Raw genomic sequence first — 27932 nt, forward strand, 5'->3', positions numbered from 1 at the left:
ATCAGGGGTGGTTCAAGCACCTACATTGAACACCTTCAAGAGCAAATTGGATGCTTATCTTGCTGGGATCCTATGACCCCAACTGACTTCATGCTCTTTGGGTAGGGGGCTGGACTCGATCTTCTGAGGTCCCTTCCAGCCCTAATGTCTATTAAATCTATGAAATCTATGAAGCCTCAATCAGGTAGTAATCTGAAAAATTATTAATTTGGCACTAAGGATTCTGTAAATGACCACCAATGAACAAGCTTACCCCCTCTCCTACTGTAACACCTACCAGTTATCCCCAAATCCTTGACAGACCAAGGGTATGATATGGAGGCTCTCACTGTTATCAACTCTAGGCATTTTACCATGATTCCTGCAATTTTTGGTACTTTTGGGAAAGCCCCAGCACCTGGATGCTGCTACATGAGAATTCTGGCTTGCAATAGGAAAAATAAACATCTAACCCTCATAGTTTAGGCTCCCTTGCGCTGGTGAAGAAAAGCTTGATAACAGGAAACCTAGACGCTTAACACCAGGAGACAGACAAATCAATAGTTCTAATATTTAATTTTTAATCTAAGATCATGATAGGGAAAGGAGATATGGTTTAATTTAGAAGTTCTGAATGTTTGGGAAAGATAGTGCTCATACAGATAATGTTCTTTTGTCTTGTAAAACCTAATACTTCTTTCTAAACCTATTAATCAGATTGGATAACAATGATCCCCAAATACTTTTCAACCCTCTCGAAGAAATGCATTTAATAGTTCAGGATGTTTCCATTCACCCCAATCTCAGTGTATACCAAGCCTTTTATGCCACTGATAAAACAATATTGGCCCTGTAAAGGCCATAGGATGTACATGACACCCTGTTTTACATCTCTACAACATCACACTCAAACAGTATCACTTGTCTGGCTTTCTCTATGTGTAGCCAAATTCAGTACCTGACTAAAGTCGAACTCAGTTATGTCAGCTCCGTTGGTAGGAAAAAATAATTGTTAAGAACTCTCTTGAAAATATCTCCTACTTGCCAAGGCATCTGCTGTCAGATTATCAGGCTGTTCCATAGTCCTGGGTTCCTTTTGTATGCCTCACTGCTATTAGATGCTCATATATGTAACAGGCTGGAAGACTGAGCTGCCTCTAATCAGTCATGAACCTAATCATGATGACCTTGAGGTTTGTTTAATTTCAACTGATGTCTAGGAATTCGGCTATATGCACGGAGAAAACCTCCAGCTGTGAAAAAACAAAGCAGCCTGTTTACTTGGCAATCAGGGTTGCTATGAAACACCACACCGATGTCACACTCCCTGTACAGATTCCATATTCAACAGTATCCACGTCAAGATCTCGGTCCTGAAGTTCAAAAACTTCTATAGCATCCAGGACAGTGACTCTGCCTCCATGGGACTTACATATCTATGAAACTGTTAAACAACAGGAGCGGGAGAGCATAAGAGCTAGACGAACTCTAGAATTCACTTGCGAGAGAAATAAAAATGTCCATGGACTTAGTAACCTTCTGAATCAACTGAAAAATGTACTACTTGCCTGTTTTCTCAAGTATGTATTTCTCTCTGTCACACATCCAATGCACCCAACCAACATTCTAATCTATTTCTTCCCCAGACAGTGAAGGGAGGAAAAAAAAATTCTATTGTCATTTTCTCTCCACAACACTCGTACTTTAATCAGATCACTAGTGGGGAAGACCCTAAAACCAGATTAAAAGCATAAAAGCCAGCTGAATAATCTGCTTTACCAGGGACCCTTTATATAAATCACAATGCAATATTTGTGTATTGTAGTTAGCTTCATTTATTTTGACTACCCTGTGGATTTGAAGGATTTGTTAAATATATACTTTTCTCCTTTGATATAGTTGTTTTGTCTCTTGGGAGGCTGGTTGGGAAAGCAGCAGCTTGAACCATTTCCAGCACAAAGTAACTGATTTCATCCTCGGGTAAAAACAACTAAATGCTGCGCTACCCTAAAGCTTCAGTTGTGATCTGATTAAAATATGACTGTTCTGAAGATAAAAATCACCAGAAAGAGGGAATGCCAAGTGTTTCCACTGAAAAGGTGGCAAACAATTATATCATAGTGAACTGACATTTGACTTACCGAGAAAGGCGCATTTTAAAATGAAAAGTCAAAATCAAAAACAATATATTCAAAACTCTGGTGACAAAGGGCTCAGAAGGGCTTGAGATGTGTCTCTGCTCAGATGCACCTCATGCCTGAGTCAGGTATTCAGGTTGTTGTTGCAAATAAAATAATTTGTTTGCAAATATCTAGTTGGTCTAATTAAAGATATCACCTCGTCCATGGGTTTTGATTCCTCATGCATGAGGTGATTTACAGTTGAAAACATACAAGCCAGTCCACAAAGTGAGGCTTCAGTTTCAGCAAGCATCACTGAAACCCCCTTGTGGAAAGGGCTTGATATAATGGCTTTTATTTTTCCCTTGCTTGAAGTGAATGAAACACAAAAGAAATCTCACTTGGGCACTTATAAATGACATCAGTATGAATGATTTAGGTTGCTAAAACTTCAGCATTCTGTGTTACTTACTGGTCAACTAACAATAAGTGTTTTATCTACCATATAACAGAATGGTTTATACCATTACATTATTTTTTCTTAAAAATAGTCTGATCAAACTAACACACTTGAAATTAGGTCCCTATATATGCATATTTACGAACCAAAATAAGCGACTCAGTTTTCAGAGCATCTGAGCACTCAGGACACCTTTTTATTATAATTATGACTACTACTACTATTATATTATTGTTATTACTTTTATTTACATTATACCCTTTTCTATTCAGAAAGGCTCAGAGTGGTTTATAACAGACAAACAATCCACAGGGTAAGAAAAAACAGTAAGTCTAGCCCGAGCTGACACCCTTAAACTTTATAACTCTACTCACACTCTGATTTTTCTGCCCAAGGCAGCAAACCCTCCAGTCCATTCCAGTCCTGCTTCCCAAAATTGACAGAGAGCTACATCCCCACCCCTTTTATCTGCACAATCTCTCCCGTACAGGGTATAGCTATCTATACCTGTGGCCCAGTTATAAGTGGAGTCCCACCAGGTCTCTGATATCTCTATGAGATCATAGTCTTTTTTGCTTAGTAGGAGGACCAGTTCCTTCTGTTTGTTCCCCAAGCTCCTAGTATTGGTGTACAGACATGCAAGTGTCCCATTGGAAGCCCTAGGCTTCCTTGCACTCCCTGGCAGACACTGTCCCAAGGCTGGGGTATGCGTGGATTCCCTTGGGTGCCCTAACCTGCTGGCTATGCAGTAGTTGCCTAGTGGGCTTGCATTGGCAGTTATCCACCCATCCTCCGATGGGCTTACTTTAAAGCCCAGTTGAGCAGGTCAGCCAGTCTGGTTGAGAAGAGCTTCCTCCCCAGCAGAGTGAGGTGGAGGCCGTCTCTTCCCAGCAGGCCGCTGCCTCCCTCACCCAAGAATGTTCCAATCCAAATCAGCCAAATCAATTCCAAATCCATGAGTCTGTCAAGAACTGGCAAACATCCTCCACCCCACCTGGGGCTTCAGATGTTTCCAAATCCTTTAGCAGGCATCCTACATGCGGGCCCAAGCCCAGAAGTCTGGGGTTCAGATGTGCCCAGTTTTGTTTGGCCTCAGCCACAAGGCTCCATGGACAAGCTGGGGAGGAGTCTCCCATTACCAAAAAGTGGGCATAAAGCCAAGATCCTCCCATTCCAGCGGCAAGCAAAAAGTTAACTATACATTACCTCTACAAATACTACCCTGTGTCAGAAGCAGCCATTCCCAAGGGCAACTAAGAAGACCACCTTGATGGTCACAGTGGAGCCCTATCACAAGTATAAGTTACTACAACCCATTTGAATAGCAGTGTCTGTTGCTGGCAGCTCTACCCCACCCCACCACTGTCTCTTTTGCCAGTTACGGTGACCTACTACACTGCATGTATTTTGCTTCCCCTTCTCTCCCACAGCTGAGCTGCATCTTTCTTTCCTATTTCCATTGATTCCCATTTGTTTATCTGCCTTAAATGTCTGGCAAACATCACCAAATGGGGCCCAAAACTGTTCACCCAGAATCCTTTTCTTGAGGTGAAACCAGACCAGATTGCCCTCCAATAATTAGATTCTATACCCAGACAATTTTATCAAGTTTATAAATTAGGCCAGATATACACTGAGGAGTTGGATCTTTTTCTCAGCATTCATTAGTATCACCCTGACAGTCTCTCCCACAGGAATCTACCTATGGATTTAAAAACAGGGAGAAAAAGGTAGCATGAATGTTAGGTAATAATAACAAAGAAATTTGGGGGGTGGGGGATGCAGAAAGAGATAAAGAGATTGTGCATGAAGGAGATGGCCTAGGACTGAAAGACTAAGGAAAAAAAGGTGGGGGACAGAGTAATAGAAAAAGAGGAACTGAAATTAAAACCAAGGTAGAACAGAAAATGAAAAATAAAGCATCTGGAGGAGAGGTTTGTAGGAAGAGAATTAGGGAAAAGATGATAAAATACTAGACAAAAGGGTAAATAACAAAAGAGAGGAAAAAGTGGGAAAGAAACAATGACTAAATCTAAATGACACAGTAAATATTTTATTAAAAATGTTATGTGATAATAAACTAAGGAATTTAATCAGAGTTCAGCTGTAAGCAATTATATTTTATATTCCAATGCTACTCCAACTGTCAGTGTTGTTCCTTCCCTCTGCAAAATGACACCTAGCATTAATTTGTGAGTCCAAGGGCACATTTACACTGAAATTAGTGCTCCTGAATAAACCGTGGTGCAGTTCGCACTGCAGTTTATTGCATCCGGATCAGTATTTAGACATGTGTCTGGGACTGCAGCACATTGAGCTTGGCCAACACAGCCCTGGTTGGCAGGGTGCCCGGAGACCAGCCTGTCAGCCCAGAGCTGCTCCACCCTGACTCAATGTGCTGCAGAGGAGCTGGCTAGAGCAGGCAGCCCCTGCACTGTAGCACCCTCGTGCCCCACCCAGCCCTAGTCTACATGTGCATTAGGGTAGAGTAAATGACTCTACTATAGGATAGTACTTGTATTAGGCAGCAATCTCCAGTGGAGTTAATCAGTTTACTCCAGCCTAATAGCGTCACACATGTAGATGGTTATGCGTTACTGCAGAGCTACCTAGTCAACTGCAATAAAGCACATGTGTAGATGCAACTGTGGGGGCATGAGTACTGGAGATGAGAAAAACACAATGAAACATGAAGACATTTTTGCAAGCCCTAAGCTCTGTTAGAGATTTTGCTTGCACTTGCCAGAAACATCCTCTGCAGTGTTATACCAAACTTAGTAACGGTATCATAGAATTATAGAAGTCGGGTCGGAAGGGACCTTGTAGATCTTCAAGTCCGACCCCCCGCCTGGGCGGGAGAAAAACTGGGCTCAAATGACTCCAGTCAAGTAGGCAAGATGATACTAAACATGGTTCCTCTATGTAAAAGCTGCTGTAAATTGTCCTCCTTTTCTGAAGAAAGACAGGAATAGGACTTTTGCAGGACATGACTGGAGTGAACTTTAAGCACTATGTGGAGTGATCTGCACAACTCCTGTCATCAATTGCTCTCACACAAGCTCTTTTGTCTTCAATTTTATAATAATCAAATTCTCTGTCCCAACTGCCGCGCACCCCAAAAAACAGTTTACAGATTTACACCTTAAGAATAAATATACCAATATACTTCATTATGAAACGTCACTTCAGACTTCATTAATAAAAAATATACCTGCAGTGTTCTTATTATATTCTTCTATGATACAAAATAATCACAATCTTTTATCTTAAACAATAAGCATACCTTATTTTTCAAAACCATTTCAAAACCAATGAACAAACCAAAATGAGGCAGAATTAGAAAGAAGACAAAATGGGCACATCTGTACATGCTCATTTACTGTGCAGTAACCAAAATTACTGTGCAGTACAGGCACATGTCTACACGTGCATGCCCATAATGCACTGTAAATACGGCAACTTATACCAACTTGAGTGTAAATTTGATACCTGCATCATGCAGGTATCAAATTTATGCCCCATTAATTATTGTGCAGTAAGGCACATGTAGATGCCTTATTGTGCAGTAACACTGTGTGTGTAGACTAACTTAGGACTAACTTTAGTCCCAAGTCAGACAACACACAGTATTAACATGCTTTAATGTCTGGACATGTAGACACCAGCCTATTCCTGCTTACTGCGCAGTAACTTACTGTGTATTAAATTTGAACTGGCATAAATATACATGTACATACACCCAGTGGGGGTCAAATAGCAGGTTCTATCTCTACCTATTTAAAATATCTCGTATTTGTAACATAAAAACAAAAACAATAAAAAAACCCAGAAACTGGAAAAGAAAACCCCAAGCGTTGTATTTGTGAAATTCCAAGTTTTATTCTTAAATTGAATCTCTCCAGTTTGGCTCATTTTTTCTCTCTATCCAATTCTTCTTTGGGATTTGAAAAATCATAAATATTTACACATCTTAAACCTGATCTTTAAATGGAGTCAATGCACCTATACCATTTTAGACTAATGAAGGGTCTGTCCAATTAACTCTCTAAAACAATAAAAAAGCACCACAACCACCACCTTCCCTTTCTTTCCTACACAGGTTTGAACTGGCTGTTTGAAGTCTTCTTGTTTTAAACAAATGCATCACATGTTACAAAACCTGCTTGGCAACTGCTCACAACGACAGGTTCTAAGTTTCCAGTAGAGCAATATTCAAAGATCTTACTCCTAACCATTTACCGCAAAGTATTTATGCACTCTAACCACAAGATATTTAATTATACATTCACAGCTGCTTTATTTATTTATTATTAAAACAATCTTATTACTAATTGATAGAAACATCCTATGATTTTATTCAAGGGCAAGTACAATCATTTTACTAAAATCTTCTAAATCCTTTTAGAAACATTTTACTGTATAGCACCCACCCATCTTGCTTGAGGTAACCCATTGAACTTAATAGTTTGCAAAATGTATTCTTCTATAAAGTAGATAAATGAATAAAAGCCAATTATACACTGACCTTCACTTTTATAACAGTCAAAAATATTATTGACATTTTAGAAGCCTTGTCTGCAAACGCTCACAGAAAAAGAAAACAAAAATCTAAGTAGCTTGAATTAAAGTGTTACATTTTAGAGACGTTGAAATTCCTTCTCTGGCTTGACCTAATGCATAACCTTTTTCAAGTGGTATGTATAATTAGACCATTTCCAGCAGTTCAGTTACCACTACGGTGTTAGTGACTGAGGCAACTTACATGACTCCTCAATACCTCATTTTCCTCCACGTACAACATGCTCTGAAGTTTGATGAGACTAGATCAGACAAGTCAGAAAATGCCCCTGAACCTCTCAACTGTGCACTGATTCATTACAGAGAAGAAGTCATCAATTCCATATACCAGTGGGGTTCGTGACTGTTACAGGTAAGGAAATCTGATGGCATCCGGAGTATACCTCACAAAACTAACAAAGGGTGATGAATCACATGAAGAGGACATCACTGATTAAGAAAGAAAGAAAGATTGGAAAAGTGGAATACCCTGCATTGATTATCTGGTTCCTGCCAAACCAATATAAGGCAAAGATAACAGAATCAACTGATGGTAGCAATTTTAATGGGAATAGAGTTACTTGCATATTCTATAACACACTATAACTAAAGACTGTCTTGGAAAATATTATTAATACCAAATACACGTAATGCTGCTTTCCTTAGAGTGTTATCTCACTTGGTTCTCTACTACTCAGAATTCTGCAAAATATACTAGTTGCTTTCTTAGAGAAAGTAATATTACATTATGCATGTCTCACTTAATATCTATCTACAGTTGTGGTTTTCTGTAATTTTGGATGACTGATATTCAGACATTGGTTTTGCCTACATTGTTGTGTCCCTACAAAAGAGCCAACGCCTTGAGAGAGCTACTAAAGTTTGAAACATGGTAATCAATATCATCAGGTTGGACTGGGGGGGAGGAGAAGGGGATAAACTCAAATTTCAAGATGAACCTGTATTATTACAAAAGCACACTCCCCATTCCTGACCAATGTCTATTCTAAGGTTAAGATAAACCTCTGGCTGATACCCTGCAAAATTCAGAGTGGGATTTCAGCAAGCCTGTGAGGGTATATCTACCCTCATGATGCACCAGGGAGTGCTACCACCAACTATGATTAATTACATTCCACTCTAACATATCAATATCTACCAGAAGCCCTCAAAACTCGAACTGTTGTCTTGTAATAATTCTGTGTATACTGAGATACAGCATTCCCACTTAACACCTGAGGAAACTAAGGCACAAAATAATTAAGTGATCTACCTAAAGTTATACAAGAAGTTTGTGAGAAAACTGGGAAGTATAACTCAAGTGTCTTGGTTCTCACACGTGGGCCTTACATACATTTAGTAAAAGCAAGGCTTAACTTAAATTTGCTTCTCTTGCATTATCTAAATGTGCACTGGAGTATGCCTGCTACTTTTGCACAGCAGGCCAATTGTTTTAAATAATTCTAAGAGGTAAAAAGGGACTAAGCTTAGCAGCTTTAAAAATATATGTATATTTGCCTGTTGTCTCTCTCCTGCTACTGCTTTTGCTACACCTGCCCTATCTCTTTCCTTCTGGATCTGTATTCAGTAGTTCAGGCAATTTAAGACTAACAATTTGAATGACAAATTTGAAAGAAAAGGCAATCCAGTTTTCTGCTACTTTTTTCTATAGCAACAGAGTTTGAATGGATGGGGAATAGATGACCCTGGTCCTTTTACATCCCCCCCTTTTTTCCAAAGCAATCTTTTTATTCCCCTCTCATTTTTAATTCGGCCCATGCACAGTGGATTAGCATAACATCTTTTTATGCTTTGAAGGGTTACAACTGTAATCGCTTCACCTCATCACATTACTTAGAAATCCTGTCTCCAGAGGAGTAATTCGATTACTCACAACAATCCAACTTTCGCCTAACCAAATAGAAATTCATTATAATGCTGAGCTGCTGCATCAGTTTATTTTGAGGGATGAGAAGAAAAGAATTATAAAATCAGAGATGTGAATGGCTGGCATGGAAGGAAGAAAACAATTCTTTCCTAACAAAAGGCTCCCAACAAAGGACAGAGTAACCAGCAGAAACCCTTATTCCCACTGGCACAGTGGTCTCAAGACTAGTAATGACCTATACTTTGCAAAGCTGGGGGAGGATCTTTGTGTCTGATGAAGGAGAGAAACAGCACAATCTGCCTTCCACTGGTCCTTTCTCAGTGAGAAGAACCCTGCTTACAATGCAAGCATGTATGACCAAAAACTTCAGGTGGGAACTGTTTTAGCTGTTGCACAAGCTGAAAAACTAGCTGCCGGCATCTTGTTCCGAGGGACACACTAGTGTATGTGCGTGTGTGTGCACACACGTGTGTTATACTGAGGGACACACTAGTGTGTGTGTGCACGCGCGCGCATATGTTTGTGTGCGCATTTGAACTTATGTATATTTAATGTCTATTCTTCATTACTCAGCTTCACTTTCCAAAACAGTTTTTACAGTAAATGTCATATGAATAAATGGATGCATGACACAAAAGAGAAAAAGCCACAGTGTTCCTAGCTAGATACTGTGGAGATAAGGATAAGAAAAAAAAATGAGAACACTGTGGCATCTCCAAATAACTTCCAGTTGTCCATATGCCCAGAAGCCGAAATCTAAGAAAAGCTTTGCTGATTGTGGCACATAAGGAGAGCACTTGGGGCACTTGCACAGATGCCACAATGATGCCTTCAATTTAGTAGCAGAACATTTATGTTTTATAAAATGATTTAAGATGCCCAAATATAATGGGATGAGTTGTAGAAGATAGCAATTCTTATGTTTAGGAGGGCTAGGAGTATTAGGATCCAGCTGACAATTTGTTAGGCGTTAGAATAGCATGGCACCGTTTTCAGCTTTCCAAGTCCATCACTATCTTTTTGATTTTTAGTTTTACAGATTCCTGAGGATTTTAGAACATATGGATGGTATCAAGAGCATTAAGGATTTATAAATATGAATCGTGATAAAAAAAGACACACAAGCTGAAATATATGCAGAGCTACATCTAATCCAGATTCTACTCATGGTCAGTTTTAATTGTAGACGTACTCACGTAACTTCAAATCCCTGCCACTTTTTGATTTCTCCACTGCTTGCTGTAAATAAGTTACAATATTAGCTTTAATAAGAATTCACCGTCAAAAGCAGAAGGTATTTTTCTTCACAGGAAAAAAAAAAAGATCTTCAGTACAAGTAACTCAGAAATAATTAGAAAAGACAACAATACAGACTACAATGGGAATAGTATCTTTTTTATTTAGTAGAGAACTTCTGTCAGAAAGCTTGCAAAACATCATGTTTAAAGTGGATGATGATTTAAAAACAATCCACAGAGAACACAATGCTTTTGGGAAAGATACCAAAAAATGTCAAAACAAACATGGAAATATGCATTAATATTTTATATCTCCCGTGGAAAAATAGCAACATATCTTCAAAGTTGTTTAACCAACTTGAAAATCGGTTGCAGAAATGTGCATATCACAAGTGTACTTCTAGATGACTTCTGTTTACCAGATACGATATATCTGGTACCCACTGTTTACCCACTTTTCTGTAAAATATTTAATTATACATCAGTCAGAAGATCAGGGGAGAATGGTTTTCCAAATTTGTGTTAAAACTTCTGTGGTGAGATGAATCTAAAACCTTAAACTGTCTGACAACAATATCTTTATTTTAAAACAATTTTACAAAATAATGATCAAGAAAAACATTACTATGAAGGGGAAGTTTTTTAAAATTCTGTATGTGCATCTTATATTTAATAATTTGTCACTCTTTCTGTCTCAAAATTAATATATATTAGTTCATGGTTAAGAAGCATCATCTCTGTAATGTCAATCTTCTGCAGACAACTCAAGATATTCTAAATTGGTCCTAATTACCGTAACAGTCAGTGAACATCACAGAAAATGATTAAGGCTTGAGAAGAAATGAGAAATATCTAAAATTCCAACCTACTACTTAGGCAAAAAAGGGCATATTGTGATTTAAATAGCATAATGTGGTATTATATTTCCATTCAGCACTGGAAACTGGTAACAACTCACATCTTTCACTCCTGAGTCCCTTTAAATCAGTTCTCTAAAAATGAAGTTATTACTATCCAGTGACCATCAGTAGGTTATGTGAGAAAGAAAGGAAAAAAAAAACACTAGTGACTTGATACATTTTCTAGGGTGCTCTTCAGCATCAAAATGGGCATTCAGACCTCTGTTGGTCATATCTATATGCATGCCAAGAACTGAAGGATACTGAACCCCTTGAGGTTCTAATAGTAATATGGGGGTGAAATACACTGCTAGGTAATAAGGCTTGGAGAACTACTGCAAATTATGCGTTGTTGATAAATAGACTTCTGTATAATCAAATCACCTTCCCAATATAGCATAATCACTAATGTTATTTTTAACCAAAAGAGAGAGGAAGAAAATAAATGTTAACCACCTACAAAGATGCAGAAATATTGATGAAGCTAATTGAAAAAAATAGAAGCTATTACTGGATTATTCATTTTCTTGCCCACTTAAAGCAAGGTGCTCATTCTTTTTTGAAAATATGCTGAAAATCTTATAATTTTCGTAACTATGATGTGGGTCAGTGGAGATACCAAAGCTTGGTGCAGATACACATAACAACTGAGCCCTACCAAAACATCAATGATTGAGAGCTGGTTCACAATTCTGCAAGGTTCTGTGGTTCCAACACCAGGGGGTGGGAGTGAACCCCTAGCCCAGCATGCTTCCCAGGAGGTGAGGGGTTGGAGTGCTAGCACCCATATTTTGGTGGTCCCAGGGGCTGGATGACCTGTGCCTAGTGGTGTATTCACATTTTCTGCTTTCCATTCTCTCCTAAACGTGAGTTCAATAAATATCAGTATCTTGCAGTTGCTGAAAGTTTGCAGTGTGCTTGCCTGACTTGGGGTTGGGGGGTTCCTGGACTTGCACTTTTTGGTTCTCAGGAGATGGGAGGATGGGGGCAGACACAATGAGTGGTAAGTAAGGATACAGTTGGTTGTTAGAAAGATAAATATTACTGAACAAGCAGGGCAAAGGAGATAATTAAGTAAAAGAAAAGTGCCAACAAAAGTGGGGAAAAAAGGAGCTAGTATAGTTCTGGCTGCATACCAGAGTGGCCAGTTGCAGCAGCATGGGAAGGTATGGGAAGATAGGTTAGGAGCCATGTGGACTGGGATGTCTGGATGATCGACAAGACTTCTTCTAGACTCTTGTGTGAAGGGATGGACATATTGGTTAAAGGCATGGTGTCCTTAAGCTCTATCAAAATGAAGTGCTGGTACATTTATGTTAACACTCTCTTGAGAAACTAATGGCTCAGATAAGAATTTAAATTTACACACGAGATCCTGATTCATGGAATCATTAACAGTTAAGTCCTTGTTGTTTATAGTCTAAAAAGTCAAATGATAAATTTGCTAAACATGGAGAATTGCTTGTTTATGATCTCAGAGCAACGTTCCACAGAATGGGGTGTTTCTTAACTAAATCACATATTATTATTTAAAGCTCAGATGTAAGGCACATCCCTGCACTGACGTCTCAAAATATAGTTCTTAAAAATATTTAATATTTCCCCCTTCTTTTTTTCAGTGTATGAGAATGCAATAAAACTAAAGTACATCCCAGATCTCTAAAAAGATCTGCTCAGCTTTCTTATCTATGCCCCCCTACCTTTCAACAAATCGATACACAAATAGTCTCCAAATATATGCACACAAATACACACACACACACACACACACACATATTTCTTCATGTTTATGAGCTTCTACAAAAACTGTGTGGTTCATCATAACCATTAGACATTTGAATTTTAACTCTTTAAAAAAAGAAAAAAGTAGATTATTTCTCTCTAGAGGTTATTCAGAGCAAACAATTAACCCTCCATAATGGCAAACTTTATAGATCCAGATATGCTCATTCTAATAGGAATTGATTTCCCATATTATCGTCAAACTTACAGCTATTTCTATGTAGTATACAGTGCTGAATTAATTTTAAAAGCAAAAGGAGAAATCAGTACATTTGCAACCAGATTCTGTTGCTTGCAGTAATAACCAACCATCTGTTCAGATATTCAAACACAGGATGGTAAAGGACTAGAAAGTTCAAAGGTTGGTAGCAGCACAGAGAGGCTTTTACTTCTAGGTCTCTGCATCTCGGCCAGTTCAAGTCACGAATCCAATCCAACCCTGCCTTTCAATTTCTACAGAGGTGCGGTGAGAGTGAATGAAGAATGAAATGAACTATATCACACACAGGAATCATATTACTAGGTTAGGGTGGAGAGACAGTATTAAGGTACAGTCATCTTGAATACTATGACAATACAGGATCTGTTTCTCTCTATAGCAATGACTCTCAACCTTTTTGGACTTGAGGCACCCCTGACTAGATTTAGGGCAGCCTTCCCTAACCATTGGGAATTGAGCGGCATCCAATTTCAAACACTAATTTAATGGTAGAGGTGATATCTTTTATTAGACCAACTATATTTCTGCAAAAAAAGATATCACCTCTACCACGAGTCCTGATTGCTTTTGCCACTAGACCAATACAGCTACAACCTGGAATGCTAATTTATACATGACAGTTCTTACCTCCTTGCAGAGAGGCAGGGAAATGGAGGAGGGGAATAATCCAGGCAAGCCTGAGCCAGGGCTTATCTGTTTAATTGATTTGCTTATTTCCTTATTGCCTCACACCTTGGTTATCTCCTCCCGCTTAGGGGAACCTTCAAAGGACCTGGCTGCACCCCCGGGCACCCCACCACTCTAGTTAAGAAATCATGCAGATGTAAGACTCTAGTATTCAGGGCTTTCACTTCAACATATTCCACAGACACTTGAAACATGGCAAAGAATGGCAATTCTCTCAAGGGGCAGTGGGAAAAACAAACTGAAGGATTAACATGTAAAATTCAATCTCCTGGCCAAGCATAATGATCAAGCAGATGAACAAAGGCTGGGAACTAGCCAAAAGTCTTTCTAAATTTTGGAGTAATGCCATATTCTGATCCAGTCAGGACTAGATCTTTACCAGAGATAGGAAGTGAGAAACACTAAACAGCTTGTTAGATAATTAAACAGAAAATCTCCCTATGCCTGCAGAAAATAATGATTACAACATTACCGACGCTCACATTTGTTACAAGATCCTATAGAATACAACATGCAGGTGATTCTGTTTTAATAGATTCTGAAGAACTGAAAACCAGATTAATGCTTAACTTGATGTTTATTCAACCAGTTCCCAATGTGATCTATCAAGCAGACAATTGAACCTTCATGTTTTTAACGTATATAACAGTAATGTATACATTAAATATGCTATGATCAGCATATCACCGTATGAAATAATAAACAGTAAGGGTTTGTCAGATACTGTATTTACTTGCATCCTGCGAGCTGGTTTAGAATGGTTCATTTGGTAGGGGATGGAGCTGTGGGGGGCAGCACAGGGCAGACTGTTGGGTGTGGGCACATGGGGGTGGAACCTGCTCCAGTGCCTGCCCACCCTTTACATGTTACTCCACTCCAGCCCCTCCAACACCACTCACTTGAGCTGGGAGTTGCTGCCACTTTTCCTTGGCTGGGCTGAGCTCAGGCCAGGCTGGGGCCACACTCCTGCTGACTGCCCCAGAAGAGCAGAGCTGCAGGGAAAGGCTAGCAGGGCCAGGGGGTGGGTTGTGTTGGGAGGGCAGGCTGCATAGGAGAACAGGGGGCAGGGTGCAGACACAAGCACAAGGGGCATGTAGCAAGGGGACACATGGTGGGAGCAGGTATCAGGGAAGGCAAATACAGAGGGAAATGGGACAGTGAAGCAAGAAGCAGGGATCTGGCCCTTCATCTCCCACCACAGCAGCACAGGTATGAATTTAAGATGACCTTCCACTAATTAGATTCTAGACACAGAAAATTATAACACATTTATCATTTTCCATGTCTAAAATCCAATGAATGGGAGAGGCAGGAGCACCTGAAATTTGAAGTGGTCTTGGATTGGGGTACATGTTCCTATAATTACAAACATGGATCTATCCTATAAGAAAATTCATGTCCAGGATTACAGAAACACTGTGTGACAAAACAGGTGATACAGTGTTTTGTGTCATTGGACAATACTCTCTATCTCAAGACAAAACTGAAAAAGTGGTCTTCTAAACAGGTGTAGAGGGTGGTATCTTTCTCCCCCAAATGTTTCAGCACTCTGGAATGCCATATTTTGGAAATGAAATAGGGACAGTGAGGCAAAGAATATAGGGGCATTGATAAAAAGGAGGGCAGGGAATGCTGAAAGGAAGAAAAAGGGAGGCAATAACAAGGGAGACTTGACAACAAAAAGCAGGAATGGAAGTCAATAGACATTTTTTTAACCACTTCTTGCAAGGGCTACTAGATGGCAATACCCATCTAAAAAAGTAATTTTAATAGTACATCTACTTTAAGAAAATCAAGGATTACCAATCACACGGAGAAATCAGAAGGTAAGGGGTATTATACTTATGGAATAACTTAAATTTCTTAAACTTATGACTGTATCCTATTGGCAACAACAGATGGAACAGATTCAGTACCCGAAGTCTGATATGCAGTAGAGAATCACAACGTTTTCTGTATATAAAAAATGTTAACGACTTCACACAATTCAGAATCTAGCCAAGTGTGGCTTTTTTCTTACTGTCATTGCTGGCCTAGACTTGGAACTATAATCAAAACAAACCTTCATTTCCTATCTAGATTCCCTCAAAATCCTATTGACCCCACTATCAAAGGTCCTTTTTCTGTAATTATTCTATGCTTTACTACAAAACTGGGGTGCTATTTCAAACACAGAAATAAATTCCACATTCTCAGAACATGCAGGGAAAGGGCCAAAGACTTGAAATCGCTTGGGTTCACAACCATCCTGGAATTCAGTGCAATCAGTGCACTCTGACAACAAGTATGAGTGTCTCATACTTAGCTGATGGACAAGTTTATAAAAGGAGATTAGAGATAGGAACAAATGTTATGCAAAGATTTGTTATCATCACTTCAGAAGCATGCAAGATGACTTCTAGGCCTTGCTCTTCATTGCTTGTGATTATGTGATGTGTATATCAGAGTAATTTGATTTCGCATTACTTACCTCAGGCAATGCCCCAAGCATCAAAGGTATTAAGTAATTTAGAGTTTACTGTTGTTATTTTTGGAAGGAATTCTTGAGTTGCAGAGACCAGCATATAATGAACAAGCAGCAAATGCTTGTAAAATAAAATGTGTGGCATATATTCCCTCTGAAACCAATTTGAATACACTAGCGTTGTTCATGCATATTACATTAGCTTCAGACAATCAGGTGATTTAAATGTATCCCAGTTACCTATATGGATTAAATGAAAATCCCTTACTTGGATCAATATTTAGAAAGCTGATGGATTCCATAGTATCCACACAATCCTCATTTACACCAGGGTGACTTATTTATGGGTCTTGAACATGAAACCACACACACACATCCACCCACCCACCCACCCACCAAGAATGCAGGGGAAAACCAAGATGATGGCATACATATATTCTATTTCCTTCTCTGTATGTCTCAAGCAACTTGGTAAAGGATTTGCCTCTAAGAGATGAAGGATGCTGTTATGCAGAAGACCATGGAAGCTTAACATAGTGTTCTCAAACCTTTTAAATGAAAGCAAGGATGTGGATTAGGAAATGCCTTCTTGTTTTCTAAATTTAGAACACTACACAAAGTTCAAACATCTAAGGCAGTGATACCTCCAGAAATCATTAGAGAAACAGTAATGCAAAAATAATAATTACAACAAGATGACCTTCATTATTATATACTTTAGGTTTAATATCACAAATTAGGAACGAATCAGAAACAATGAAATATCTGAGCATCTTTTGGTCCTTAAATTCACCACTACTTGGAGCAGGCTTAACTTCTATAAATGCCCACAAGAGAAGAAATATGACTGTATAATCGTGATATATTCTGATTTACAGCCTCTGAAGACCTGATTCAAAGTATGTGGAAATCCGTGCAAGAATTTTCATTGACTTCAATGGCCTTTAAATCAAGCCCCAATTGTAGTAAGAGTAAATTCAGTACAATAATCACAGTGGACCAAGTGCATATTTTAAGCTCAGATGCTTCCTTCTGGACTTTTTCATTTCCAAAAAAAAAGATTAAGGCAGTCATGTTATGTTATTTCTGAATCATTTCCAGATGTGTGTCATTTCAAATGGAATTTTCATCCATCTGCATGGACTGAGCATGCATATAGATGGATGGGTTCTGAGATGTTGCCCATGTTAGTGACAAATAGACTGCAGAGAAAAATAGTTCCTTTTTTAGGGGATGGTGGTAAAGTTCATATTTTATGACTTTAAACACAATAAGTATAGTTCAACATTTTTAAACATGATGGGAATGGAGCTGGCACCCCCCAGCATCTCTTCAGTTTATTTCTTGCCATAGTAGTTTCCACCCAAATTAATGCTGTTTATTTTTCTTCTATTGCTGTAATAGTTAGAACTTACACATAATACCAGTGTTAGTATTAACATCAAACTTGACACCCTAATAACTAACGATTAGTTTAAAATGAATTGCTTCATTCATTCACTGCTTATTAACAGCTCAGTTGTCCCATCTGTCCCCTTAAAAATCAAGTTACATGCTAAATAATTTGAAGTATTACTTCTCTTTGGCTCAGTTAATCTAGTTTTATTTCTTTTGGAGCCAATAAAAATTAAAATGATAACATCAGATGCCATCCTACAGTATGCTAGCTAAACCTCACTTCAGATTTGTGTCCATTCATACTCCAAAATGTACGGAAATCCAAGTGTGATTGATCAGTAATCAACATATTTGTTAGTTCTGTGCATCTTTGCCCTGTTCTGCAGCTGATGTCCATTCAGTCATCTTCTAATGACTCATATGTCAATACTTTGGTTAAGCAGGTTCAAAGATCATTTATCCATTATACTGATCTAAATATTTTCCATGCTGTGTTAACAGTTGAGCTCTGCCCTTTAAATTCATTTTGAAAACTCATTTTTTGGAAACTAATTTGCAGAACTTTAGTGTTAAAGGTTCATTTTCTCTTCCACTTCCATAATTAAAAAAATCTATTCTTTGAATCTCCATACCTCAAAACATTTTTGTTGCACCTGAAAGAGACACCAGTGCCTTTTTTTAAAATAAGAAAACAGGTGAGGAATACCAAGACTGTAGATTGTATACACTACTGACCTAAAGAATTATTATTTTTAAATAAAGCAAGCCAGATGATAGACTGATTGGATGCTGAAGGTTTACCACAAAAAAGTTTAGTGCTTTAGCAGTGATTTGGCATCACCTTTTACATGAGTTCATGTTCCAGTGCATTCTGTTATTTAGGAAATGTAAGAAAACATTGTGTCCAAAATACTGAGTACAAGGAAATGAAGACACTGTGATTTAAATTCAATGGCCCTCATTAGTCTGGTATCAATAAAGAGAACTAGTTAATCAATGCAGCTAGGAATGAGGAGTCTCCGGAAAGCCCATGAGCAAAATCTTTGGGTTACAGAATCTTAGCATGAAACACATTATGAAAAAACTGCTGAAGCAAGTAATTAGTCACTAGAATAATTTCACTAAGAAAGTTAAGTTAGCAAATATTCTATTTTTCAAGGATATGAACTGCCTCAGTGCAAAATTATGACATAGCAAGCATAAAAAAAATTGTATTTTTACCAACCCTTTATCTAGACAGTGTAAAATAACAGCTCTAAACTGACAGACCATGCAGACTGTGAAGTCAAAACGGAATGACTAGCTGCAACCAGTCCTTTGGTTTAGGAAACAACAGACATCCTGGCTGCATATCAAAAACATTTAACACGTTAGGAGTTGGCAACCTTTTGCCACCGCCTCTATAACACCATAATTCTCCACCCGCCAGGATTACCTAAGAGACCGGTGCTTACTTTTGCCAGATTAAAGTGGACAGTGGTTATGGAAAAAGTTAAATTTGGCAGTGCCATAGAACACAGCAGGAAGTGCTGGGCAGCCAGCAGATGTTGCAGAGGGAATAAATGGAACCAGACAGACAGTAGGACTCTGGCCTTTTCTGATATTATACGAATCTCTCCTTTACTTTCTCCCTCCTCGTTTCAAAAAGCCTTTTGAAAAATACCTATACACATGATGGAGTTCTGCTCTGACATGTGCTAATTAGCATGTGTCAAAGCAGGCTTGATTAATCGAGTCTGCTGCGAATCTGATGGAGTGTGCTAATTAGTGCACTCCAGCAGCCTTCGCGACGCATGCATTCAGCAAACCCACATTTCAAAACAGCAACAGGGGTGCTTTATCTAAAGTTTAAGTTTAGTTAAAGCACCCCTGCCACCATTTTGAAGTGTGGGATGCTGAATATACATGATGCTGCAGGTGCTTTAATTGAAGTGCCCTCTCTCCACCCCAGAGTATGTGTATAGATAACCACTGAGCCTGGTTGTAAGTCCTGGGCTGGCAGGCTGAACCTCTGGGCGTCCTGCCAGCCGAGGCTGCTGCAAGCTGATTCAGCATGCTGTGGTCCAAGCTCATGTGTAAACCATGCACCCAGGAGCTTCCTGGGAGCAATAAACTGCAAAGCAATAAGCTCTGCAGCTTAATGTTGCCTATTAATGGCTTGTGTAGATGCACCCACTGGGTAGACCAAAATGACTTCTGATTTTCCTGTAAGTGGATTCACGTCTGTGAAATGAAATATTCTATGTGGAAAAGCTGAAGAGGCATTATGATCTGAGCATCCCAGTCACTTATTTTCTATAGCAAACTAAATAAATTGCTAAATACCTGAGTTATCCAGTGACAGCTTTAACAACTTTAAAATGTAAATTAATTTGATAATATTTTAACATGTGAAAGTATTTCTTCTTTCAAGGACCTTCCTAATTTTACTCCAGGAAACATGGCAAATATTTAATTTAGACATGCGTTGTAATGCTATTGTATAAATGCATTTCAACTGAGGCACGTATGAATTTATTTAAATTTGAAATGAAATTTTATCATAACATACTGGACCATGAGAAACTCTTAAGTTTTTCATTTCAAAATAAAGTTGTGAAAAATTTCTATTTCACAACGTTTGGTTTCCATGGTGGTACAGCCAAGACACGCATTGGCATACAAGAACTTCAGCCAGCAACCTTTCCAAGTCATGGGCTGAAGCAACTCCGCTCCAGTTCCACATGGGTTCATTGGCTTCTGTGATCTGGCAGAGACAGGGAGTTTCCCCTGTGCCTGCACCAGGGCTAGGTTGTTGGGAACTGCACCTGTGCCACCTCTGCTTCTCACAGCCCCTTGTTTCCCTGTTGGGGTGCAGTCACAGCTTCCAGCCAGTGGGGAGGTGAACTGTGGCTAAACATCCACACTGCGGTTGCTTCTCTCTCTCCAGGCTCTCAGTTGTAGCACAGAAGCGGCAGCAGGGTAGACACAGCTTTCCTGGTACAACTCACCACTGGCTGGAAGCTGTGCCCACGTTGCTGCCAGGGAGAGGCTAGTGGGTGGGAGAAGGAAGCAACAATGGCAGACGCAGCTGGAAGTTGTCTGGCCCCAGCACAGCTCCTTGCTACTGGCATGGATGACTGGTACCTCCTAATACTGGTGGAGGAACGGTCCCCCAGTGCAGCAGCAACCCAGAAGTGCCACTGGCACTTCTCTCAGGGGGTGCATGTACACCCGCCTGCATACCCTATGCATCACCAATAACTACAGCCATGGGCAAAGCCTTCAGGCTCTGCAGGTCAGATCCAGTCCATAGACTATGTTGCCAACTCCTGTGCTAGAAAACAAGATTACTTTTTTTACCCCGCTCCTGCTTCACCCTATGGGCACTGGATGTTTATCAACAGGGGAATAAGTTTGCATAAGCAGCTACTGATGGGAAACACACTCTGTAAATGTTGCTGTGAGGTGAGGTACTAGGAGACAGTAAACTAAAAAGTAATATTTCATTTAATCTCTTCCTCCCCCCCCCCCATAATCTAAGTGATTTACTTTCAGAGTTTGTTGGAATGGTTTCAGTAACATGCAAGAGACTGTTTACCCCCCTTTATACCTTTCTGAAATACTCCAGGTTAATAGGATCATAGGAAAGTAGCACTGAATAAGACTCCTTACAGTCCCCTGCTCAAGGAACAATCATCCCCAACTAAACATTTACAGACAAGTGCCTTTCTATCCTGCTCTTAAAAACTTCCATGGATGGAAATTCCACAATTTCTCCAGGTAGCCTGTTCCAATGGTAGACCATCCATATAATCAGAAAGTTCCTAATTTCTAATCTAAATTTCTCTTGCTGTATCTTGAGACCGCTGCTCTTAATTCTGTCCTCTTTGGTTATGGAAAACAGCCCATCTCCATCCTTTCTGTAATTGCTCTACAGGGCAATTACAGGGGTGATTTGAGGAGAGATTTGACTGTTATCAAATCTTCTCTACTCCAGACTAAATAGCACTAGTTCTTTCAGTTTTTCCGTATAAATGTTGCCTCCCAGGCCCCTAACTGTTTTTGTTGCTCTGCTCTTCTCTGTCCAGACATATCCTATTTGAAATGTGGGGCCCAAAACATGAAACGGCACTCCAGGTGAGGCCTCACCAGTGCTGAATAGAGTAGAAGAATCACTTCTCTTGATTTGCAAGTGACACTCCTGTCAATATAACCCAGGATGCTGTTTGCTTGTTTTGCAACAAAAGCACATTTTTGGCTCATATTTAGCTTATGGTCTACTGTAACCCCAAGGTTCTTCTTTGTAGTATTGCAGCTTAGCCAGTCATTCCCTATTCTGTATTTGTGCATGCAGTTATTTCTGATTTTTCCCATACCTAAATCATGGCAATATATGCACACTGGTACATAAATATTTGTTAGTGCAAATTAAGTTATTTTAATTCAAACAATTTGGTTGGGTAAACAAAAGAAAGCCAACTCTGGTTTAATTTTCACATAAGATGTAGCTCATCATTTGAGCTATCCTGCTCTTATTTCTTTTGCTGAAAACACTAAATGGTCTTGAGAAGTGTTTCTTTACTTTCCAAGTCCTGGAGGAAAGGACTTGTTGCAATCACAAAATAAGAACCATACATATCACAGTGTATCCAGTATTGGTCATTGGAAGCTATCAAAAATAGTGGCACCATGCTAATATAAATTATACCTGCCCATTTGTCCAGACCCACAGTTGTTTAATATTGTACATCACAGTGATTACAGATAGACACTGTTCAAGTAGAAGTCAGCCTCTGTGGAATACTGTTTCAGCATCCATAACATCTTTTCTCATTTACACTGCTGGAATTTATCAAACTCTCTCTAGTGTTGACACAATCAAGCAACTCTGAAATGAGGGGCTATAAATACAGTCAGAGCAGCAGATACTAAAATGCCAAACAAGTAAGTCCTCATTTGAAGTTGAAACATTTATTTTGAATGAGCACTCTGTGATTAAGCTGCTTGTGAGGTCAAGATAATTTACTCTGGCAACTAGCCAATGTCAGCCTGGGTACCGCTTAATATTAAAAATGCAAGCCTTCAAATCAACACTCTTACCATGCCTATCATTTACAACTTAGCGGCCTCTTATTTATATATATTTACTAGTACGCCTTCATTTGAATTAAAAAATAACTCATATCAGATTCCCAATGTTCAAGGTACTTGTCACAATAACAGACAGAGTTAAACAAGCATGCTTTTTACTTTCGAGCCTGTCTTCCTCCGGTACTCCAGCTGTTCACAAGCACAAGATCCTGCAGAGTACAAATGACTAAAATGAGCTTTACTCATTTAGTCTAAATCCTTCTTACTCTTGGAACAATATTGTCTTGGCCAAGTACCAGAGAATAGAGTGTGGCACCCCATCATATGTTAAGATTACCTATTGAGTTGCAGTATTTTGATGGCACTTTAACTGAGCTCTTATTCAAACACTCTGACATAGAAATGCCACATTTAATGAGCTCTGATGCAAGCAATAAAGCCCTTTTTTCTTGGGAGGGGGGAGTCTTACCTTTCGTAGCTATTCGAACACACTGAGTTTTAGTTTCCTGTTGAGAGGAAAAAATACAGAAAATGCAGTCAGTCCTGTTTCAACTTCTGCTTCACAATAGTTCTTGAACATGGGGTAGCTGAGCAATGTTGTGAAGGGTTCTCAGCTTATTTCTGGAGAGTGATGAAGGAGGAAAAATTTTGCATCTACAAAACAGCGAGCTACATAAAATGTTACCAATTCTTAAGCCTTCTATATATTGAGATATATTTTCCCAGAAAAGAACTTGAACATGAAAATGCATGTACATGCACACAAATATTATTTAGTAGTTCATGCAAGGGGTGAGACTGCTCAGTAGCCAGAATAATTAATTAGTTTTGCCCACCGATTTAAGTTAAGGAGGCAGTTTGTCACACTTGAAGTTTGGAATTTATGGTGCAAATTCTCTATGTGCCCTAAGATTCTATAAAACAAATATTTTCAAAAATATACATCTATACATATATATGAATATTTTAGTCTTCAAAGTCTGTTTTAACAAGTATGTAGAAAATTATTAAAACTACTTTATTTAACCAGTTCTGCTTATTTTCTTTGCAAAACAGCGCATCTTTCCTGGGATATGTCTTCTCCTAAAAGTTTTTTTTATTTTTTCCTGATCTAATTCCCTCCTTGCAACACAAACTGCTAGATATGAACAAAATTATTTAGTTAAAAACACTTGAGCCAACTTCTTTGAAAATGCATTAGGTAAAAATAAGTGAGGCCATAACCTAAGGCTTTGACAAGTTTCAGTGCAGAGAGATTTCTCAGCTCAGGTAAAAGCACTACGAAATTCAACAACAGAATCTTAACAACATTTTAAGTACAGCTATTTTTGTGCACATGCATTTAAATTCTCTGTGGAGACCACAGTGAGAGTTAGCTCCCAGTCTGACAGAGCACTTATGCAAAACACCTAATCGTAAACATGTGAAGACTTAAAGTTGAGTAAATGCTTGAAAGTTTTGTAGATTAAAGGCCATGCAGGTTATGGTAAAACTGAGACACACCAGAAATTGGAAATAAAAATCACCACAAAAAAAGAAAAAAGAAACAATCTGTTGCAAAACTTTTAAATCATGGCAGAGAAAACCACTTTACACTTACAACACCCTCTCTCAAACTGACACTCAAAGAAAAACACATGATTAATTTCTCTCTCATTTTTTGTTCATTTCTGTCAAAGTACAAAAATAAAAACATGGATTTGTGGGGGGTTTTTTCATAATGTCTGTATTGTTTATATTTTCAACTCATTATAAACTGTATGAGACAGCAACTGCCTGAGAACCTACCAACAAAACCTACGCTGATGGGGGCTAACAAAGCAATTAGATGAGTTAAATGCAGAAAATGAAGGAAAAGTGTATGTGGATGTGACAAGTACTTTTTCTTTCCCTTTGTTTGCTTTACATAAATCTCCCCTTCAGAAATATCCTCCAACCCTGTATGCAATTCAACAAATGAATGAATCTTCCCCAACGTGGCAAGTAATTTTCATACTTATAGGTAAGACTGTTAAAAGGGGAAAGTGACAGAGCCATTCATTAGCTGTGATCTCTTTAGCCACTGAAGAAATTCAAATGGAAGGGTACAAATGACTCCTATTTCTTTAGGGAAGGCCTCTGTGAATATTGCCTTTATCAATCTAGCTGCAATTTTCCTATATAGCAATTTTCCTTAATCACGTCCTTCCCATCCCTCCATACTGTATAATTCTTAAATGGAATTTTTAAGTATGTCAAGTTACTGTGCTGAACACTATGTCTGTGCCACACACATCTTTCGCTTGACAACAGCATGGGGTTTGATGAGTTATGTTGTTTTTCAAAACTGGAACCCCCCTTTGCAGTATTTAATTTTCTGTGTGAATACAGACTAGAACAGTGACAGGATCAGCAGCAGTGCTCAATAACTGTGTCATCAACAACAAAATAAGGAGGGAATAAGGGCAGGCCACAGGCATACCTTTCCTACTGTGCAGCAGTCAAGGGATCTTAAAGTATATTTGTGTGGCAAGACTCACAAACAGAGCATGGACATGGGGTTATTCACAACCAAAGGCCCTTTTTTTTAAAACATTTTATTTAGTGTTGTGTGTGAGAGCTCTGAAAAGTTTCTAATGTTTTATTAGCCTGCTGAGCAACTTCATTCTATTTACCCTGCAAGTCTTGAGACTTGGGAGAAGAAGAGCGGATGTTACTTACTGAGAAGGCAGAATCACACAGCCGAAATTATTTCATTCAAGCTATTATTCTGCGATGTATTAAATTCTCATCTAGGAACTGTTACTATGGAACAGGAGTCATGTGAAATATAAATGGCAGAGTGCCATACTGTTACAGTAGTGAGGACAGCACAAAGATTAGAACAGCATCACCGAATCAAACCATGTCTAACTTTCATAATCCCTACTTTCACCAAAGATACCACCCCCACTCCCCAGTTATTTTCTGAAGGTCAATATGGTTGGCACTTACCTTCTCAACACTGCTCATGGCTTGGAAATAGATATTGTAGCCTTTCCGCGGAGCAAGGGGTGGGTTCCAAAAGCCCTGGTAAGTTCTGTTGTCACCAACAGTGAAAGGGGCTGGTTCAGGCAGGTTACCAGGGGGCAATTCAGCAGCAAAGTAATACAGGGAGCCTCCACTTAAAGCACTTTGGTACGTGACAGGGGTTTGGTAGCATTCCATTGTGCCCGTTTCTCGCTTTGTTCGGTGTGGATGCAGCTCCTCAACAACAATCTGGTAGGCACTTTTAAAAGACAGAAAAAACAGCTTCAAGTTCACTTGTGATGGTTTCTTTTTATGGTGCCCAAAACCATAAGACCCAATGGTAGTGCTTTTGTTTGAATGCACTGGATGCAGAACAGAAACAAAAGCTTGCCAAAGTTAGGTCAGTACTTATGCAATTCAGAAATTGAAAACCTGACCCCATGCCAGCACCTTGTTTTAAAGATCTGAGCCATAGATTACCCATAGAAAAGTAACAGCCACTAATTTTATATTATGCCTATAACTATTTTATTTTTCAGACCCTTTCAGAACAGTTTCTTTCACCATTTTTCCCCCTCCAAATACCCAAAGGAACAACACACATGCAAACTAACCCATAAACCTCTCAACGTTTGGTATCCTTTGAAATTCTGTTAAGAAACCTAGAATGAATCTAACATTAACCACAGACATTGTAATAGATTAAGCTCTTTGTCTGATTTTCTGAAGCATTTGAAGTTAGTGTTTTCCTTTGAAATGATATTACAGAAAGCTCAGCTTCAAGGCCTGACATAATGACTGCCTTTAGGCTGTGCTTGAAGCACCAATTTGCAGTCGTCATATCATTAGAGACAGAATGTGCTGACAGGCTTCTGCACCTCTTGACCTTGCTGTGGCATCTATCTTGGCTCAGAGCTATGCAGATCTAAAGTACAAGTGACATACTGTAATACAAGCACAGATGGACAGAAATCTGTCCACTCCACCAAAATAGACTGCTTCATTTCTCTACAGTTGTCAATGATAAAATGTTACAAATTGCTGAAGCAGATGGCATTCAGCCTCTTCCAACCCAAACCCACCAATACCTTCCTTGAAATGTCCCAAAGCTTGGTCACTTATCTAAATTACCTTCTTTATTTAAAGAAGGTAATTATAATTCTTCTTTCCCCTGTAGGGAAACTACATAACTACAGTATGTTACCAACTCATTACCAGCATCGGCTGTTCTGCCAGAGCACAACACAGAACAAAAAGGAATTAAGGGAATTATTTGTTTAAAAAAAAGGAAAAAAGAAAACCAGAAAAAATGGTTTTCTGGTTTTTGTTTTTTAATTTTAGGTTTATCAAAAAGCCGACAGTATTCTATGAAGATACATCTGAGGACTCAAAGAATGAATCACTCAAATTGTCAGTACTAGTGGGAAAATCTCCCTGGTCAGGTATAAGCAACTGCATTAAACAGACAAAACTGACTGTTTGATTTCTAAATTAAAACCTTCTAAAAATCTAAACAGTAGGAGTAAAACTAGCCATGGTTCTGGAAGCGTCACTATGTTGCTATAGAGAGGAGGGAATCCAGCTGTCCATTTTTAGGATTAATGGGTAAGAGTTAAACAAATAACTTTATTCATTCTCTTTATTGCTATCCTAGGAAAGCTAACAGAAGCAGCAGGAGAGTTGTAGTATGACCTTGGGTTGTGGAGAGAAGGAAAGGAGAAGAAAATAGGATACTTGTTGCTCATACTTTTTAGGAAGATACAGGAAACTAATGGTCTCACTCGTGGTAACCAAGAGATAAGGAAGAAAAGCCCCTTCCCTTTCAAAGTAGCTGAGCTGGATAAGATAAAATTCCTCTGAAAAATGAAGAGAAAAAAAAAAAGAACAGGGAAAGTCTCTTCACTTCCAGAAACCTAGGCTTCTCTACATGGACTGGACTGGGGTTGTAACTTATTATCTTCTGATAGCTGTCCATTTAACATTAGCTATTAACTTAAAAAATCATCTGATGAAGGAACTTCTTCCACAAAATGCCTGCATAAAATAATTCTTCTACCTTCAGTCTACTACTATTCACACTAGGAAAGAAGCTCAGTGCATGGATATTTGCCAAAGCTGACAAGATCCAGGGGCAGACCCAGGAGGTGCAACAGTGCATTCAAGCCCAGCTTCCACAGTG

General features: G+C 38.9%; 1 protein-coding gene across 8 annotated transcripts in view; it reads right to left on the minus strand.

The window, feature by feature from the left end:
• PTPRK (protein tyrosine phosphatase, receptor type K) overlaps window positions 1–27932 on the minus strand; it is a 608487-nt gene that overhangs the window by 55222 nt on the left and 525333 nt on the right. For all 8 annotated transcript variants that reach the window (XM_019538012.1, XM_019538011.1, XM_019538015.1 and 5 more), the window contains exons 12-13: window positions 25739–26012; window positions 23235–23271 (exon numbers count right to left, since the gene is read on the minus strand). In XM_019538012.1, the coding sequence (XP_019393557.1) occupies window positions 23235–23271; window positions 25739–26012 (311 nt within the window). The remainder of the gene's footprint in view (window positions 1–23234; window positions 23272–25738; window positions 26013–27932) is intronic.

This window comes from Crocodylus porosus, unplaced genomic scaffold (assembly GCF_001723895.1).
Source record: "Crocodylus porosus isolate Cpor-Errol unplaced genomic scaffold, CroPor_comp1, whole genome shotgun sequence".
In the NCBI taxonomy this organism is placed as follows: domain Eukaryota; kingdom Metazoa; phylum Chordata; order Crocodylia; family Crocodylidae; genus Crocodylus; species Crocodylus porosus.